A 14,613-nucleotide genomic window follows, 5' to 3' on the forward strand; every position below is an offset into this window, starting at 1 on the left:
GGTTTTACGAGTGTAAATTGTCTCCCCTCAGCCTGTGATGGCAATTCCTGTAGAGATGAGTGTTGTACGTGCAGTTTCACAAGGACTGCCATCAGTGTACAGCTAAGGACCCAAAATGCCAAAGAGAGGAATAAGATTGCAGCGGGAAAATGTTATAGTTACCCTTTGCCCAGACAAGTGGATTTATATCATAGAGAAAAACTGTAGTAGTCTCATAAATTCAGTCAGTTCCATTTGTGCTTCTCATTACTTGGGCTGTGAAAAAGTAACTAATCCAGTAAAATAAAATCTCACTGGTTTAATGGCATGCAATAACTTTTAGAATTATCTGGTTATTCAGTCACTAACTGACATTGTTCTGACTTGCACTTCAAGGCTTATTTTCCATGGGCTGGCCTGCTTTTCTGAGCATTACCCCCAACATTAAAGAAGAAGGTGCTATGAAGGAAGACTCTGGGATGCAAGATACTCCCTATAATGAGGTCAGCAACATTAACATTTGTGTACTTGTTCTGTATTAACAGAACGTGTTATTTCTAATGGACACTTGTGCATGTTACAGCAAATTATAGTGAGAGTGTACTTCACGCAGTATTAAAAGGCACACAGCTTTTTAGAGAAATGTCATAGCTGTTGTGCTAAATAGCAGGGATAGATGTTTAGCTAACCAGAACATTAAGTACCAAAACTGGAAGTTAGGGCAGGGGAGGGCCCACAAAGCAAACCCATTCTTCTGAATGAGATGTCCAGTATTCAAGTATTTTCATGTTGCTGTTATTTCAGTTTTTTATCTAAATAAGATCTGGGTCACCAATACCTGATTAAACATTGTGTCATTGAAATAAACCTTAATATAGAAGATACAGAACTAAAATGAAATAGTGGGTATGTCCTTTTGCTGCATTGCTATTAATTAAATGCCACTAGCTGTCAAGTCACTGAACTATTTGCATTTGAAATTGCAGAATGTTCTTGTGGAGCAGCTGGAGTTGTGTGTTGAATACTTGTGGAAGTCTGAGAGATACGAGCTTATTGCTGAGGTTAACAAGCCTATCATTGCTGTTTTTGAGAAGCAGAGGGACTTTAAGGTAAGTTGGGTTTTGTTGTGGTTTGTTGGGGGGTTTTTTTTAATTATCTTAAGAGTAAAGTTCAAAATTTTTAGGGAAAAAAAGAAAGTGCTTTCTTTAAAAGAAATGGGTTTTTTTCTTCCTATCTATAACTTCTTCTCCTTTTAATGCTTTGTGCTGTGAGTAGTTGAAAAACTCTAGCACCTTACCTTCCTCTTTTCAGCATCAATACAATAGTATGCCCCTGCACACAAAGGCACCCACTGCCACAAAACGTATGCTCAGATGACAGAAACCTTGAAATGAATCTTTAGTAACAGCTGGCAAGGATAAACCTCAGCATGTGCAGTCATCTTTGCAAAGGTTTGGTGATCCAGACAAGCCATGGCTGCGTGGAACCTTAATGTCATTTCCCAGAGTACTCATGCTCTCTCACTTCTCCTTGCTCTCCTTGTTTCTTAACGTAGAGACTGTCTGATTTGTACTACGACATCCACCGCTCGTACCTGAAGGTTGCAGAAGTGGTGAACTCTGAGAAACGTCTCTTTGGACGATATTACCGTGTTGCATTTTATGGGCAGGTAAGTCAACTTAAAGTTCTGTTGTCTCCACAGATTGCCAAATTTCAGCCCCGTTCTTCTAATCCAGATGTATTTCAGGGAAGCTAAAATGAGAAACACTTGGCAGTGAACCATGGGGTAGAAAGTACCTCATGGGTACTACTAAAATCCAAGGAGGATTTTACTCAGAAGAGAGCACACTCAGTTGCATCTGTGTAAACTGCTGTTACGGGTTTAGTGGTGTAATGGAGAACAGATTTGTACATTAGGCTTTAGTTCTTGGCTTCAAGCAAAAATGAGTGTGAGGCAGGGTGGGTTTATTCAGAGTAAAACTTAAACAAAACCAGGTAAGACATCTTCAATATGTGGCCCTCTCTTCAAGTAGAGCTTAAAGCAGAGCAGTATGCAGTAGATGTTTTGTTGTGTTTTCTCACTGACTCTGACTTCTGCTTTCAGGCCACCTCTGACTCTGTGCAATATACTGTAGAGTAGTTTTATCCCTTTGCTGTGCTTTCAGCATCCTCAAGCATTATTTTGTGCTTCTTCCATTACAAACCAGTGTAGCAATCCAGCATGTTCTTTTAAGACCTGGTTTGGACAAGCAATCTCTTTTACTCTAAAATAATAAGGTGTGTAAACAACAGATTGATGTGAATCATTCTGTTTGCTAATTAGATTTTAATGCAGAAATTTGCTCTTTTCTCCTTTTGATCTTATTCAAGGCTGTGGTAAGTCTAGTTCTTTTGCATGTTTTGTTAATTCTCCTCACACATCCTTCATCCTTCACTGTACTATTACTTAACATTAACTTTCCTGTGCTCTCGATTCTTTGGTTCATGGCAGATGATAATAATGTTGTTTCATTCATTGTCGCATCCTGCAAACTAATTTTTGTTTGTTCAGTTACCTGAATTACCGAGCTGTATCTGTCGCCATGTTGTGTGTGCACCGTGGGGCCCAATGCTGCATCATCTCATCTCAGTGGAAGTTTTTGTCTTAGCTTCACTGCGAGTGGGATTGGACCCCTTCTTCCTCTATTGAAAAATTTGGTGTGGCATTAATGCTGTTTGAATGCAAGCCTGCTTTCCTGGCCTGGGCAGTCTGGGATGGATGGCAGTGCTAACTGGAGCGCTCTGGGCAGGGTGCAGCCGCCTGCCTGGTAATCCCTTGAGGTGCAAGCAAATTGGGAGTCAGAGGGCAACAGTGAGTCCTTCTTCAAAATGGGGGCAGCAGAGGGGGAAATGGGACTCTCCTACTTGCAACTCCTTGCCAGGGCTCTGCCAGAGGCAGCTACTTGTAAGTGGGTAATTTAGCTGCAGCAGTTCTGCTGAAGTGGGTTAAAACCTCTGTTACGGTACAATGACTTTTCAGCTGCCAGTGCCACAAGGACAACTTCATTTAAACAGCTTTAGTGCTCCAAAGCATATGACTTTTTCATAGGTGCGTATCGCTCGGTCTGTTCCCTGTTGCCCCCAGACACTGAGCTCTAAATGCAAACAAGCACAGCTTCCTCCTTTCCCTTTGCAGGAGAGATGTTAAGTGGTAGAAAGTGAGACTGCTCTGTGTTGTTCCTTGCAAGAGGCATAGTCACATAAACGTGTGACACAGTGCAAATAATTAAAGGTAGATCATTCCCATCAGGATTACTGGTGCCTCGTTTACCAAGGAAAATAGGGTGTGGGTGTGGAGAACTGATTAAGGAGGGCTTACCAGTACACAAAGCACCATGGCAGATGTGGGAACTACAGATGAAGCTTGACCTGGAAGGAGAAACAGAGAGAACAGTCTGTTCCTATGTACCGGTTGTGCCTGCATATTTTTTCCATTTGGAAGGTTTCCTTTCTGTATTTTTGTTAGTCCCTTTTTCCCATGTGCCCGCCACTTGCTTCCATTTGGCTGTGCAAGTGGAAAAGTATGGGGCCTTTTGGCCCTTCTGTTGCCGAGAATATTGCAGGCCTTTATGCTGAGAGCAGTCTCGGTGCCCAATCCATTTAAAACATTAAAAGCAATTCCCCTTTTTTGTGCTGCTGGCAGGCTGCACGCTTCCTCCCAAAAGCTAATGGTTGCAGGTTTTACTAGTATGACGCAGGTAAAGCAGCGTAAGGCAATGGGAATCGCTCTGCTTAGGCCACTGCAAAGGAAATGCCACAGAAAGAAACTTGGTATGCAGGTATGGGATTCGTTTTCAGTCTTAACACATACACTGTTCTATAAAATATCTGTGGGTAGATACATATGTAAGCACACATATAAAAAAAGTATTATTATACATATGCATTTATTCATTAAACATTTTTACCAATTCTATCAATAATAAATATATACATATATATATATAGTAAAAATGGAACACTGCTATTCCTTAACTGTGAAACAAAAACTGTAAAAGAAAGCAGATTAAAGGGTAAAAGAATACTGCAAATACTGTTTGCAGGGAGAATTTTGGAGGTTCTTAGTGGAAAAAGAAATCTGCAGCTGCATCTGAAAACCATTCTTCATGCAAAGGTGGAGACAGTATTTGGTTACCGCATTGCTGTAGGGACCCTCTGGAAGGGTGGCTTGAATGAGTGTAGTGCTTAGGGAGGATGTAGTCGGTTATTTCAGCAGAGAGCTTTATTTGCCAGTTCAGAGAGCCGGATCTCACGGCAGCTGCTGTTTTAGACGGCAAATTCTGTAAAGGGCCTTTGGTGACAACATCTCATGGCACCACCAAGTGGCCACGCTAACCAGTGTTTTATCTGCAGGTGTTTTGAGAAGTCAAGATCTTTCCTGAACTAAAAAAAATAAATCTGTTAAATATGCTGGATAGCTGAAAACTCATACTGTGCTGATAAGCAGGGATTTTCAAGACTTATTTTCAGAACAGTGTTAGGTAAAGGTAGAGCTGAGGTTTTGTTCTCTCTGTGCAAGAAGCTGTAGAAGTTGGAGGGCAGATTTTTGTAGCGATAAGCTGACTGCAGGTTTGTGTCTGAAGATCAGAAGATGTGTACCCTTTTCAGATGTTACAAAACAGCTGTAACTCCCTTACTAAAGAGTGCAGCCTGCTTACTTACCATAGGAGGTGATGCTCACTCAGTAAAGACAGGGAATTAAATGCTAATTCTTGCCAGGTAGAGCAGAAGGCTTTAGCTTGGCACATTGGCTGTGGAGACAGGGCGTATTCTTCCAGCAAAGGGCAGATCAGAGTCAGGTGTACAGTGAGCTCTGACTGAGGGCATACAGGGAGGAAGAAAGGCTTTTTCAGTGATCCCACAGTGACAATCCCAGGTCACAAAGGTCACAACTTGACTCTCAGCACATCAGAGCTCAGTGGAAATCGATAACCTACTGTCTGGGAGGTCATCTTCCTTCCCTTATGTTCAGGTGCTCTGTGTAATAATTTTAATCTGTAAGGCTGTATTGTTCTTGCAGGGCAAAACCAACCAGTATGAAAATAATCTAAGGATATGCATTGATAATGTGACCTTGGCTGCTTAATATTTTAAAATCCTGAAATTGGAGGATTTAGCTAAGACTTACTTCCGATAGTCTTTGCCAGACATACAGCATATGGCAGACACTAGTATTTATAGCTTACAATTAACTTCTGCTTGTCACTTGTCAGCGGAAATACTGTAGGGAATATGTACTTGAATGATGTCTCTTGCATTACAGACAAGACTAAATCTGTTAGTTGTTTGTTTCCAGGTATTTTTTTTAAAGCAAAACCATTAATACAGATATCATCTTAGTATGCCATGCACCGTCAGGACAGAGATTTGGCACTTATATATAAACACTGTGATCCAGCATGCAAACATACACAGAATCAGAGTTTAAGAGGATAAACTGTATTCTATGTTTAGATAAATGTATATTCTATAATATTCTATATTCTAGTTTGCTATGTGATTAATTTGGAAAACATGAAGGGTTTTTTGTTTAAAATATCGAATAGTAACAGAAAACAGGTGTTTTTTGATAGAAGAAATTCTGAGTAGCATATTTGAGTGTGGTTGCATGAGAATAATGAGGTTTTCAGGTATAAAGCAGTTTTGTTTCAGTGGAAACAAGATCAGAAACCAGGTTATGATCCTGAAGATCTTTTCTCAGTGAAATCCATAGAAAGTCAATTGCCTGCCCAGCTCAGTTAATGTTTATAGGGTATCAGCTTTTGAGCTCTAGATTTGTTATCTAATTACCTGTTAAGTTCTTCATAGCCCTGTGGAGTTTAATTGATAATATTGTTAAAAAATGATGCAATGTTAAAAGGTCACTGTGAGATTGATTAACATACTATCAGACAAGCTGCTGTTGCTGCTATTAGTCATTGGTTTCCAGTATGTCCACGTTGCTGCTGGCACTTGCAAAATTAAAAGGCAATTTTATTGCCCCTTGTCCTCACTGAAGGAGAAGCTAGAGATGCACATATTTGTTAACCCCTATTGAAATAAAGCTTAGGGTTTTTTTTTCCTAAATAAACATTGAAATTTACAGCTAATTTATTTTATTTCTGTATACTTTTGGGGAAGATTTTACAAGTCTGTAATTTTACTGGCCAAAGCTGAAATAAACTTCAACATGAAAAGGATGAATTTTGCATGAGTACCTTGCAAAGAGATTTTGGAGGTACCTCGACTTCATTCATTTGTGCTTCTCTCTTTTTCAACAGACAGCAGTTTGCCCAGGCATATTGTAGAATTAGCTGTGCAAGCCACATTGTGTTAAGTTTAAAGGGCCATGGGTCTGACATCATTAATGCTGTACTCCTTTCTCCTTTATCCCTGTGGCTTCAGGTGCTCTCTGGGTCGCTTTGCATTAAGGTGAAAGGAGGAGACTGTGGGTACTGCTGCAGTGGTTAACACATTGCCAGATTTCATCAGCAGCTTATGAAATCCTCAGAGGAGGGCTGGTGCTGCTCGTGGCATTGGGATAAATCCGGTGCTTGTTAATGGGGCACCTGCTACTTTCTGCTCAGCTGGGAGAGCCTCTCCTGGAATGCTGATGTACATGTTCATCATGTAGCAGCTGAGTGTCTCACCTGCATGTGATGCAATGCTGTGTTAATTTTCTGCAGTCGGCATTTCTTCTGAAGCCTGACAGGTTCTTGTTCAGCTCTTTAATGGAGACTTTTATTAAAGCTCTGCCAAGTCCATCCAGTACAATAAGTAAATGACCCTAACAAGATTGAGCTTTTTTGCAAAGGAGCGCAGTCTGTGTGTCCTGCCTTTTTTTTTTTTCCTTTTCAAACATAAATCATTTAATAATTGTCTCTGAAAATGCTGCAATTCCATATGGCCTTTAAAGATGCCACCAGAGTTCCTCTTCAGCTGCCCTGCACAGATGCAGATGGGTTCACAGGCACTCCCCATGCCCTGGCCCTGCGCATCACTGTGGGGAGGAGTGCCCTGCACATTGCCACAGGCAGCCGTGCCCTGCCCAGTGCCCAGCCTTTGCCTGCACACGTAGCTCCTGGATTGGAGGTGCTGGAGGTGGCAGGCTGCACACACCCCACCTGGGCTGGGCATCCAGCAAACAGCTGTTACATCCATGCTCTGTTAGCACAGTGCTTCCAAAATAGTTAATTTAACCAAATGATTACAATTTAAAAAAATATTGATGTCCAATTTTTAATTCTTTAGTGTTTTTTTCATCAAACACACATTAGCATTCTCAAGAAAACACTTCAACTCTTTAAACAGCTAGGTCTCTTACATGAGTAAATGTGTATGAGTTATTTCCTGGGTAACTTCGGAAATACCAGACCAGTATAAACACAGACCTCTAGGCATGTGTCTCCTAGGAGGGGAGAAGTGGTAAGTTTTTAACTTGGGTGCTGGACATGGCATATGGGAGGTTCTGGTGGGTATACAGGCAACATTGATTCCTGATGTAAGCACCTTGTTTAGTCTTTGCCCTGCCTGTTCTTCACTGTATCCTTTCATTTTGTTCCAAACAGGGGTTTTTTGAAGAAGAGGAAGGTAAAGAGTATATCTATAAAGAACCCAAATTAACTGGCTTGTCTGAGATCTCTCAAAGGCTGATGAAACTTTATGCTGACAAGTTTGGAATAGATAACGTGAAGATCATCCAGGATTCCAACAAGGTATGAAAGACATGTGGTTCTTGCACAAGGGGGAGAAGCGAGTGCATGGTTCATACTTTGAGAGCCGTGTTTTGAATAAATGTGTAATGAGGGTATCTGCAAACTACTATGACCTAGTTTTACAACCAAAAAAGACCCTCACCTTATAGTGTGGCAATGCTGTATGGAAACGACAGTGTTATAGCAGGGCATCACAGTCAGTGGGAAAAGAGCATATTCCAGCATATGCCTGCAGAGAGCATGCAGATGTTTACTGCAACACAGAAGCAGGTTGTTTTCTCTCTTGATCAGCTTTCATCCACTTTTGGCAGTGGCTATATTCAAAAGTCCCACTGTTCTGAGGGGACTCTTGGTTAAGTATCTTTGTATTAACCCGTGGAATGAATATTACATTTGGAAGTCGCAGTTTTAATTGGTATTGCTATGAGAGATAACAGCATTAGAAATATAACAGATGCCTTAGTAGCTCATCACAAGTAACAGAGTTTTATTATGTTTGCCACTTTTACACAGGTCAACCCCAAAGACCTGGATCCAAAATACGCGTATATCCAGGTGACATACGTCACACCTTTCTTTGAAGAGAAAGAAGCCGAAGATCGAAAGACCGACTTTGAAATGCATCACAACATCAACCGTTTTGTGTTTGAAACACCTTTCACGCTCTCAGGAAAAAAGCACGGAGGTGTAGAAGAGCAGTGCAAGAGGCGCACAGTCCTGACAAGTATGTTTGCTCAGGCGGCTTCCCCGCTCCCATCCCACCTTTGCCAGTTAAGCCCAGCAGTGCATTTCATGTGCCAGATTTCCTGCAGTCAGTGGGCACAGCGTGTTGTGCAGAATGATAAATAATCTTTTCAAGTGTGTCCATTGGCAAAGTATGTGCTTTCTTACAATCCTGCTGACCATCCTAGAGAAAGTTATTTTCATTTGCGGAGTCATCAGCTCTCTTATTTTTCCTTATTATTGACATCTTAACTGTTCTTGCAGTGATGTAATTTGGGAGTGGTTCTGCTGGAGTCAGCTTAATACTCAGAACCATGGTTCTTTTAATAATAAACAAGTCAAAGAAAAAGCAAAGTAGGGAGCATTTTCTGCTTAGAAGAGTAAAACTTAGCAGATGTGAATTTTTTTTCAAAATGGGAGTAAGATAGATACATTATATAGAATTTTTTAAAGTGAGAAGTAAGATAACATCTCATTGGGCACAACCAGTGTTTTAAGACAGGAGTGTCAGAAGCACTAGGTATGTCTGTTCTTTCTGAGTCATACTAAACAGAAAATGTTTATTTCCTTATCATGATTGAAATCTCTTTTTAAAGAGGAATCCTTTGTGAAATTACTACTGAAAACTGACCTGCCTGAATTATGGCTGGGAGTATGAGAAACTATCTGAGATGGAGGCATTGTTCTTCTGGGCAGCCATGAGCAGAGAGGCTGATGTTCACAGCAAAGGCTCCTGAGCAACAGAAAATCTGGTTCCCCACTGACTTCAGTGCATCTGCTTCCCCCAAAGGGCAAAGTGAAGAAAGCTGCTTACAGTATAGGCACAGTCGCCTAAAAGTGTTGTTCTGGCAAGTCGGGAAAGAGGCACTGATGTCTGGGGGCATCTTGTTACGTGACACAGCTTTGCCAGTAAGAAGAAGAAAGGAGGAGTACCTTGTGTGTGTTTTTTTTAAGTGGGTGAGCAGCAGTAGGTGTTTTGAGATCTGTATTGAAGCAGGTAGTTTCACTGACTTGAAAGTGCAGCTGTTAACAGTATGTCTGGCAAAAAGAGAGAGTTGTTCTTCCAACAGAACATCTTCCCTAGGTTATTACTTGCTGCTGTCAGCTCCCACTGCTCTCAGCCTGGCTCCATCATCGGCGTTAGATGGGAATTTGATGACCTTCTCTTCTCCCCTGCTTTTTCCTCTGGCACCTGCCTCACCTCAGCGCTTTTCTCTGTAGGAAACATCTTTCCTCCCCCCACCCCCAATAAAGTAATATATTTTCATTTGCTTCCTACATAAAAAGAAGTGCTTTTAGTTTGAGAAGAAAGCAAGGCTAACCAGTATGATGGGAGGAGCGGTGGAAGTTAATTGTGCTTGGGCAGAAGTACTGGGTGGCTGGAATGGTGCCTGCTCAGCATCTCTACTCCAGAGTCTGCTGTCTATGTTGTGCAGAGGAGAGGTGGGGTCTGGCTGTGGTCTGTGGATCACTGGCTCTGTGCTGTGCCTGGTTGTGACTCATGCTTCCAGCTCTGGAAGTCCTGGGTTTCCTGCTCTCCAAGGAGACAGCCACCCTGTGAGCTGGAGCTCGTTTAGGTCTGTGCTGACTGGCAGCAGATGCTCACCAGAGGAGAGCATATACAGAGTTTGGGAGGCCTTCCAAAGTGTGTAGGGCAATCAGGAGAAGATTGTTATCTTAGATCAGACTAAATGTGCCTTAACAGTACCTTTGCCAGACTCCCTGAGATCAATGAAAAGGCTTTGACTGGAAGGAAAGTTTTTTAATGATGAATAATTCCTCTATCAGCTCCCATATCCGTATTTAGGTTGAATAAAAGTAACTCCTTACTTCCTTAAGTGTGATGTTTTAATAGTAGTTCATCTGTGGGTGAGCGATACTCAATTCAGCTAAACTAGAGGCTCCTGCCTCGAACTTGAAATGTTTGATGGGATGTTTTAAGCTGCTTGAAGTTCAGTACAGGCTTATCATTTGGTGTTTTAACTCAGAAGAGGAAATATGTGGATTCTAAAATCTGAGTGGCTTTTTGCCACATGGATGCAACAGAGCTCAGTAGCAAACAGTGGTGAATTCAAAATTAGATGCTCTTCTAGTGCCAAGTACATCAAAATTCAATTTGGACTTGCTGTGTCACTTCTGTTCATTTCATGATTAAAACTTAATTTGTATGGATTGATAGAGAGAGTGACAAAGTCTAAAGTTCATACTTTAATTGATTTGCTTTCTTAAATGCTCTCTTGTGGGGTTTCTCTGATACATTTCTTGCTTTTGAGTAGCAAGCCACTTGTTTCCCTATGTGAAGAAGCGTATACAAGTCATAAGCCAAACCAGCACAGAGCTGAACCCTATCGAAGTAGCAATTGATGAGATGTCCAAAAAAGTCTCAGAGCTCAATCAGCTTTGCACAATGGAAGAAGTGGACATGATCCGACTGCAGCTCAAACTCCAAGGAAGTGTCAGTGTCAAGGTAATGACAATTTGCTTTTTTTTTTCCTTTTGTCTTTATTTTTTTCAATGTATCTACCTAAATTGACCAGCTCCCTTTCCTTCAGTAAAACTCCAGGTTTCATCCAGGTGACAATAGGAGTGATGTGTTCTTCACACAGGCTGGGTTGCCTGAGGCCAGTCCCCAAGCCTTGGAACACAAGAGAAAATGACAATAAACTGCTTGTTCTCTGCACTTAAGCTGTGTATTTTTCCCCCAGGTAAATGCTGGACCAATGGCCTATGCTCGTGCTTTTCTTGAAGAGACAAATTCTAAGCGATATCCTGATAATCAAGTTAAGCTTCTAAAGGATATCTTCAGGTAAACATTAAGTTAGACTTTCCACCCTCTGCATAGTGTGAGTAACATGAGTAGGTGTGACTTGAAATCAGGCTAAGTTGAACCAGGCTAATTGACACCTGCATTTACATCACATCATTCCCAAGAAAACATTTACTGAAGTTTTCGGCTGTCCCAGTAGCTTATGTTCATCTTGATCTAAGGGCGAGTTCTGAAAGTCACTTCTTAAACAGTGTAATTTGCAAGGGAGAGAAGAGGTACAATAGTGTGTGTATATATATTTTTTTTTTCATTACTACAAAATGTGTATGGTTGTTCTTTGTGGTTTTGTGCTTGTAGGCAATTTGCAGAAGCATGTGGACATGCTCTTGATGTCAACGAACGCCTTATTAAGGAGGACCAATTTGAATATCAGGGAGAGATGAAGTCTCATTATAAGGATATGCTCAGTGAGCTGTCTGCAGTTATGAATGAACAGGTTAGATCATTGATTTTGATGCTCGTTGGACTGAATGAGGGTGGCTAATTATATCTTCCAGTGACAAATGAAGCTCAGGAGCAAAATACCAGAAGTAAAACCTGGCAGTGCAACAGTCACTGAGAAAACAGTTTGCTCTTTTTTTTTTTTCTGCCTCTCTCTTTTTTTTACATACAGCTGTATTATATATAATGAATTTGATTGATGAACAAAAAATTGTCTTATACCTATCTTCTTACATACTGAAAAGCTGAATGTTCATGAGGCTAAATGCAGACTGAGGTTTAGAGGTATAGAAAGATAATCAGTTAAACTAGTGATTTATGCTTTGCCTGCTTTATCCTACAGCTGTGATATATTTAATTAAAACAGTAAATTGCTTTTAAAACCTAGCTTATAACTGGAGGAGGTATCTTTATAGTTTCTATTTGTATTCAGCTTTTAGAGCAAGAGTTATTTCTTTTTTATTACTTTATATTTAAGTATACTGTCAAAATACACACTGTTTTAAAACTATTTCAGCTGTTAACAGCAGCTTCAGAAGGATGATCATGCATGGCTACCATATATGAAAAGCATCCCAAAATACCAACCTGGACTTTAGTGCACACTTGAAGCTATTTTATTGCTGTGTCTGTGCAGATATTTTTGTTTGTTTGTTTTCTGTTTTAATTTAAATATTGAGTGATTCTGCATATTAAAGTGCAAATTAAATCATAATTATTTCTATGCATGCTTGTGTGTAGGCCACCTTACATTGCATCTGAGAAATACTTTCTAGCAGTTGCATTCCTAGGTGCCTATAGCACACATAAGCACTGTTTGTGTACAGTTACTGTGTTTAACCATTGGTATCAGTGATGGCATCTCTCAGAAGTGTCTAATTGGCATCCTATTAGATCATTCTTCTTCACATGTGAGGAGAGTAAGGATTTACTAGAAACTTCGACCCATTGTTATTCTTACCATGAACTCTTAGTTTTTCACAAGGTGTGAAGCTGTGTAATTGCTCTGGAAGCTTGGTGTGTGACAGGTCAGGGTCAAGCTCAGTGGCAGTTGCTGTTCTGTGAGTTGTGCTCCCTTCCTGTTTAGGTGTATAAAGATTTGTGAACCTCAAGCATTCCAGTAGTTTTATCATAACTAATATTTATCACTGTTTGTTATATTAAGTATGTAAGTATTAAGGGTATCATTTGTTACTCAGTGTTCATGCCTCTCCCACAGAAGTTATTTTGGCCATCCAAGTCAATGTGCATAGGCAGTACTATGTCTTGTGTGAACTACTGTTTCCCACAAGAATGGAAAATGTTTGGTCAACTTAAATGAGGCATGAGCAGCCCATGAGTTTCAGCACTCATAAAATATTTAATGAGTTCTATTAAATGCTCACACCTGTATTTGTATCAGTGAGCTCTGAGTGTTCTTCATGTAAATGAAAAGACTAAATAATACAGAATTACTTGTACATGCTGATGTTAATATGTAAAGTTAAGAGTTCATCCAGCAAAAGTCAAAATCATCCACTGTTGAACCAAAATCATCTGAATTTGAAAGTCCACACCAAAAACCAGTCTTCCACTTGCAGCCCTGTGAGGCAGCCCAATAAGCAACACCCCGGTTTTCCAGGCAGCCTGGCTTTTTGGGAAAACTCTACTGCTCTTGCAATGAATGCATGAACTCCCTACTTCTGAGCAAAGCGTTGCCTCAGAGCAATCACACGCTGTAAACTCTGGCTGAAGTATTTATCTCACAGTTGGAAAGCTTGAGGCTCTATTGTAACTGTGCTGTGTGCTTTACACCAGTAAGATTTGTCATCTTCCCCATTGTTGTATTCAAGAGGGGTTTGTTTGCTCACCCACTGACAGTGATTCTTTCATCACCGTATGTTTTTTCTCTTTTTTTGTTTTGTTTTGTTTTTCTTTTCTGACAGCTCTGTCATGGTCCTTGCTTATACAGCTTCTCTTCTTCCCTGTCTAACATTTCCCTCAATACTATAGCCAAAAGTGGTATGTTCATTTTTCTTACATCTATTTTTTTGTTTAATGTCATGTACTTTCCTCACTTACTTGTTTTTCTACTTGATATGTTTGTTTAGTTTAATGTCTAATGAGTCCCTGGCTCTGGGCGGTTTTTTTTAAAAAAAAAAAGAAAAAAGACAAGTGATATGTGTGTGATGTATTGTATGTATTGTCCCTGGGCAATGTTGAGACACGTGTTCTTCAGGATCCTAGTCGTGAACTTGGGGAGGTCAGTGAGGCAGCTCAGCAAGAGCCTCCTAATGCAAAAGCATGTGCCAGTAGTAGCAAAAGTGGCTGAATGGAAGAGCCAGGGACAAATGGCATAGAAAGGTTCCAATTAAGCCAAGCCAAGCCCACCCTGTCCCGTGTGTGGTCCCTTCTCACAGCCCTTCTCATGCCCGCCGGGCTGCTCGTGGCCATACAGCGGGACACAGGCTGAGGCCATGCTGGGTGCGGTGCAGAGCATGCAAGCCCAGCGCAACAGCAGCCACCCGAGCTCTCGTCCTGTGCTGCCCTGGGGACAGCAGTGGATTTGAGTCACGGCCGGGTGAGGCCGGCAGTCGGGGCAGGGAGTGTGTGCCGCAGCCTGCTGTGCTCCGCCGTGCTGCCCGGCTCTCCCTGCAGCTTCCTGAGCTTTGCTGGGAGCTCCAGGGACTGCCCGAGTCCCAGTGCTCTCCCTCCAGCCGGCGGCGTGGGAGCAGCTCCATCCCAGAGCTGCCCGAGTTGCTGACTGAGGCACTAAAGCTGTATGTGGAGGCAGCGTGGTCATGTTTGCCCGAGTAATAGATGGTGTGGCTGACCTGCAACCCCGACCGGGGTAACTGGGGGTAGATGGTGTGAGATTACGCCTGGAGCCCTGTAAAGGGAGAGGTTTCTCTTCCACTGCTGATAGCTGTG

The 14,613-nt window shown here is 41.5% G+C and overlaps 1 protein-coding gene across 1 annotated transcript in view; it reads left to right on the forward strand.

Moving 5' to 3' along the window:
* DOCK10 (dedicator of cytokinesis 10) overlaps positions 1-14,613 on the forward strand; it is a gene marked incomplete at its 5' end in the record, with an annotated part of 41,295 nt that overhangs the window by 25,226 nt on the left and 1,456 nt on the right. Inside the window, 9 exons of the mRNA XM_029085315.1 lie at positions 376-482; positions 966-1,088; positions 1,535-1,648; positions 2,350-2,355; positions 7,566-7,712; positions 8,226-8,436; positions 10,712-10,902; positions 11,141-11,241; positions 11,560-11,698. Of these exons, the coding sequence (XP_028941148.1) occupies positions 376-482; positions 966-1,088; positions 1,535-1,648; positions 2,350-2,355; positions 7,566-7,712; positions 8,226-8,436; positions 10,712-10,902; positions 11,141-11,241; positions 11,560-11,698 (1,139 nt within the window). The remainder of the gene's footprint in view (positions 1-375; positions 483-965; positions 1,089-1,534; positions 1,649-2,349; positions 2,356-7,565; positions 7,713-8,225; positions 8,437-10,711; positions 10,903-11,140; positions 11,242-11,559; positions 11,699-14,613) is intronic.

Source organism: Antrostomus carolinensis, unplaced genomic scaffold, assembly GCF_000700745.2.
Source record: "Antrostomus carolinensis isolate BGI_N321 unplaced genomic scaffold, ASM70074v2 scaffold19036, whole genome shotgun sequence".
Taxonomy (NCBI): domain Eukaryota; kingdom Metazoa; phylum Chordata; class Aves; order Caprimulgiformes; family Caprimulgidae; genus Antrostomus; species Antrostomus carolinensis.